This window comes from Penaeus chinensis, chromosome 19, assembly GCF_019202785.1.
Source record: "Penaeus chinensis breed Huanghai No. 1 chromosome 19, ASM1920278v2, whole genome shotgun sequence".
Taxonomy (NCBI): domain Eukaryota; kingdom Metazoa; phylum Arthropoda; class Malacostraca; order Decapoda; family Penaeidae; genus Penaeus; species Penaeus chinensis.
Window position 1 is genome coordinate 32,794,191 of NC_061837.1, and position 5,000 is coordinate 32,799,190.

The following is a 5,000-nucleotide window of genomic DNA, read 5'->3' on the forward strand; positions in this document are numbered from 1 at the left end:
TTCAGAGACAGAACAAGATCAAAAGGGCAATAGAGGAAGACTGGGGAAAGGGAGGGGGGGGGGGGTAGACCCGGGAGAAACAAGCACTGTACAGGCAGATGCAGTCTTAAAGAGTGGAGAGTTTTGAACAAAGCATTTTACAAGCAGTGGTGACTGAGGGGGTGAGGGGTGTGGGCGGGGGTAGGGGTTAGAAGAGGGAGGGTTGAATGGTGTATATTTATATATATCTATAATTTGATAATAATAATTTCAAACACTTAAAAGAACTGTCTCAGTCTTCAGTTACTTTTTCGATAGCAATGTCATGTTTCTTGAGCACGGGGAATACATATCTTATATTTTAAACAATAAGCATCGCTTTTTGTAAATCTTGATTATGCTTGAGTTTGAATTTACTCAGGTATTTTGGGGATACCAAACACAGGAGAGCGTCTACGATGATTGAAAAATAATATTAATAACATTTTGTCACTTATATATGAAACGTATCTATCATTGTGAGACACCAATATATTTTTACATATATATATATAATCTACTGACAGCCATGGGACCCACAACAAATTATACTTTGTTATATCTAAGGTTCTGAGGGAGGGGAAGGGGTGTGGTATATGCTATACATAATATACACTTTCTCCTTCAAATATAAGTATACAGATATTTTTTTAACGTGAGGTGAAGAGGCGCGTCCCCATTGGCTCACGCCTCCCAAACCCTGACCAATGGCGGCACCGTTTTTGTCCAAGTCTTCTTTCCTATTGGTGGGAAATAAATCCAAACAATTGAAATGCTGCAAGCGCACGAGTTAACCTCTTCCTGACCTCATTAGTATGAATAATGAGGCGCGGGGCGAAATGAGAGAGAGTGAAAGGTTCGAAAATATTCACAAAGCTTTGCTGTGAGTTTTTTCTTTACCTTCTCACCGTATTTCACAAATTGAGTTGGAGGTCTGTGGCCACGCAAACTGGCTGGAAAGTCCTCGGGCAATTCCCCAAAACTAGCGGTTATCGGCGTAGGTAACGAAATATCCTTTTTCGTCAATATTATTCACACTAAACGTTACTGTAGTCGATATTCCTCTTGACATTTTCATATGGTTGAGCTTCCAAGTCACACTGTTTATCTCGAGTTTGGAAAGCTTTTACCAAGAGTCCATTGAGAATCTTTCCTTTCGTCGGGAACGCCGAGTGAACAATGATCAGGTGGTGGCAACGGAGCCGTTGAGACGTGATTATTCATTATTTCACGTTAGTGTTTCTTCTTCTGCCTATGTACAGTACATTCATTTGGAAAACTCTTAGATAGCAGCTAAGCAAGCAGTAGTCATCAGTACGTAATAATACATAGCACAATGTTAAATCCAGCAGTTACTAAATTCAAAATTAATATTAAACAATTCAACTCTCTTTTAATGAATAAACAAAAAATATATATGAAAGATGGGCTTACATACCATGCGTAAACAAACATCTCTTGGGTGAATGGTCAAAATCCCCTTCTAAATGCAGATTTAGATTATCACTGGAAGTTCCTCCTGATTATTCTCAAAACCAAATGAAATGACACTTAGATTCAGAGCGAAGAGAAGCGTCCAGTCCCAGGAGTGTAAATGCCGTACACTAGAAACGCTTCTGGTAAACGTCTATCTATCTAACGTCTATTATTGTCCACGAGACAAATGATACATGAATACCTAATACTGACGTCACTCACGACGCATGGCGCGAGAGTAGTTACCGAATAAAAATAAAACATTGGGCTTCAATAAACGATTGATTTTCTCGCTTTGACTTGCCCAATTCTCGACTACACAAAGCGCAGCTGCGTCCAACGATCTGATCGTTTCTCAGCGCAATCATCTTTCTCTCGCATTCTGATATAAACCCTAAAGTTTGAATCCCACCTACGTCACTGTTATTGCAAAAACGATAATGTATTCCACTGTATTCTCAGAGAGGATCAGAGGGTCGCGGGATACGTGCAATACACCTAAGGGGTTACGAACATATCTCTTATAATAGGATATTATCTTTTTAACTGAACAAATAACATATATGTTCTATTGGTTTTATATATAATTGAGCTATCGTTTTTTATATAATTGATCATGATAAGAATTTTGTTAATAGGTCCACGATCATTCCGAATAATTATTAACAATGTCGTCTGTGGCGGGAAAATATATGCCCAGCTACTCATCGAAAAACATCAACTGAATTATGTACACATCACGTGATATTATCTTGAGATTTCGCATCGTCCAAATTTAGTGATTATATACTTAGCATTTCATCTGTCACACAGAATAAACATGGATCAATGAGATTCTATCGATTCAAAAAGGAAATGGGTGAAGCTGGCATCGTAAAGAAGGATGGCCAAGTATCCAAACTGAACCTCTAGATCAGTGGCTCTCAGCTGGCAGTTCACGAAATCCATCATGGTTATTGAGGCGGTCCGCACATTGTAATGATTTGGGAGTCGGTGCAGTTGACCCTGTTGCAAGAAATGCATTCATCAAATTTCAGAGATAATTATTTGTTTTGTATTTTATATGTTCGTTTGGGATGCATTTCGCAGCCAAATGTTTGATGTTTATACATTTCTTCTAAATTATTCTTGTGATGACTATATTTCAAATATTATCTTTCTACTATGTTATACAATTTCTCAAACTTCTTTTTGTCAAGAATATATGTTAAAGCGAAATGTCATCCATTTTTTAACATAGCTCAAAAGAAGATAGTCCACGATTTGTTTTGCTTAGGCTGCGGGTCCGTGGCCTGGCCCGAGCTGAGAACCACTCGTCTAGCCTCTGCCAGAACGCGCCTCGGTGCTCTCGGCTCTCGACTCTGATCCTCTTTTTGAATGGCGGTTCGGGAAGCCTCGCAAGGAAGAGTATCTGGACGCCATCTAGACCTCTAGCTACGCTGCTGTCTGCGCTTCCTTGGGACTTGTTCTCACGAGCTGCTCGGCAGCGGCGGTCGCGCCTCTCCGGAGACCCTCAAAACCTGTTCCGGTCGGCGTTGAGTAAGCAATGCTCGGTTAATGATCAGCTTCGACAGGCATTCTACAAAATATGTATAAACAATGTACATGTCGCAGAAAGGAAAGGGTTTGACGCGATGCGGGCGCTGCGTTTGCGCGCTCGCCGGGCGTCTGCACTCCGGCGACGGCCTCACACGTGCATGTCGGGGGTGTCGTCGTACACAGCAGGCGACAGTTGCGTGTCCACGTGCGGGTTGTACGACATGGACTGTCTGTGCACACCGCGCCGCGACGCCGTGCCGTTGTGCGGGTGGCCGGCCAGGCACCGCTCGCCGGGGCCGCACAGCGGGCCGTCCTCACCGCTCTGGCAGCTGCTGGTGTAGTCGGGCGGCCACTCGTGCTGCTGCTCGCCCTCGAACGACGTGGCCAGCGACGAGCGCAGCGTGGCGGACGAGCGCAGCGTGCCGTAGTGCGACGGCGAGATGGGCTTGCACGGGTCGCCGGATGAGTGCAGCTGCACGTCGTTGCCGCTGTCACTGCTGCCGTCGTGGCTGGCCTTGGTGAAGGCCTGGCGCGCGTCGCGGCGGTAGTAGACGGCGGCGAACACCAGCAGGTTGAGGATGAGCAGCGAGCAGCCGATGGCCACCGTCAGGCTCAGCGCCGTCGTGTAGGGGAAGGCGGCGGCGCCCTGCGGCTTGTGGCCCGTGCCCAGATCCTCCAGCAGGCCGGCCACGCTGCTGCTGTTCATCAAAACCAGCACCGTCGGGCGCGGCGTCGTGTGCGCCTGCGTGGAGAGCTGCTGCGTGGTGGGCGCGGGCGTGGTCGGCGGCGGGAGGAAGTTGCTCGAGAGGTTGGTGGGGCGCGTCGGGCCCGAGAAGGTGTCCGGCTGCAGGTACTTGGGCAGGCGGTGGAAGGGCGAGTCGGGGCCGTAGCGGGCGCCCACGCGCTCCAGGCCGGGCACCAGCCACGACCACAGCGCCACGCGGCCCGCCCGGTAGTGGTCCCGCACGCGGCCGCGGCTGCCTATGGCGCAAAGGGGAGAGGTTAGTTTGGCTGCAGAAGTAGTCTAAAGGACCTACTCTAAGTTTAATTTAGCTCCAAAAGTCTAAAACATTCTAAATTCCCTTTTGGAAAATAGCAAACTTCTACAGACCCGTGTGAGCAGTGTTTTTATTTCACAGCTGATAGGGACAAAGTAAGCTTTAGATTCGATTACAAAATTAACCACATGATTGAATTATCCAATCGTGTAGCAGATGATTACAATTCATATGAGATTTTTGTTGTCGTGACGGGAAAATTGCATCCAGCATTAATAAATTAAACTCAAATCTAATCTCTCTCATTTAATGAAATCCACATCAAACAATTAAACAAAACGAAAAAAGAGAAATGAAACCGAAACTACCTGGAAAATTATTGCATGTATACAGTTCCATGTCTATCTTTTCTTTTTCTTTATCTCTGTTTCCCAAATTCATTTTTAAAATAGGCCTACCTAGCTCGAGGAACCTCCTGTGGGTGGGGTCGTACTTGGCCCAGTCCTGAGTCCTGTACTTGGACCTCTCCCTCACGACGCCCCAGAGGTCTCCTGCGCCGCTGTCGTTGGGGTCCCTGGGGAAGGAGGGGAGAAAACATCGTGAAATAGGGGAGAGGGAGGAAACAGATAGATTGACACACTTATAGACACATAAATTGATAAATGGATGGAGAGAGAGAGTGACAGAGAGAGAAAGAGTGAGAGAGTGAGAGAGAGAGAGAGAGAGTCAGAGAGAGAGAGAGAGAGAGTCCGAGAGAGAGAGAGAGAGAGAGAGAGAGAGAGAGAGAGAGAGAGAGAGAGAGAGAGAGAGAGAGAGTCAGAGAGAGAGAGAGAGAGAGAGAGTCAGAGAGAGAGAGAGAGAGTCAGAGAGAGAGAGAGAGAGAGAGAGAGAGAGAGAGAGAGAGAGAGAGAGAGTCAGAGAGAGAGAGAGAGAGTCAGAGAGAGAGAGAGAGAGTCAGAGAGAGAGAGA

General features: G+C 46.3%; 1 protein-coding gene across 1 annotated transcript in view; it reads right to left on the minus strand.

Annotated features, from left to right (window-relative positions):
• Nucleotides 1–5,000, minus strand: part of LOC125035000 (neuroligin 4-like) — an 81,348-nt gene that overhangs the window by 518 nt on the left and 75,830 nt on the right. Inside the window, exons 8-9 of the mRNA XM_047627045.1 lie at nucleotides 4,490–4,605; nucleotides 1–4,014 (exon numbers count right to left, since the gene is read on the minus strand). The exon at nucleotides 1–4,014 is cut by the window's left edge and continues 518 nt beyond it. Coding sequence (XP_047483001.1) covers nucleotides 3,182–4,014; nucleotides 4,490–4,605 — 949 coding nt within the window. The 3' untranslated portion in view covers nucleotides 1–3,181. The remainder of the gene's footprint in view (nucleotides 4,015–4,489; nucleotides 4,606–5,000) is intronic.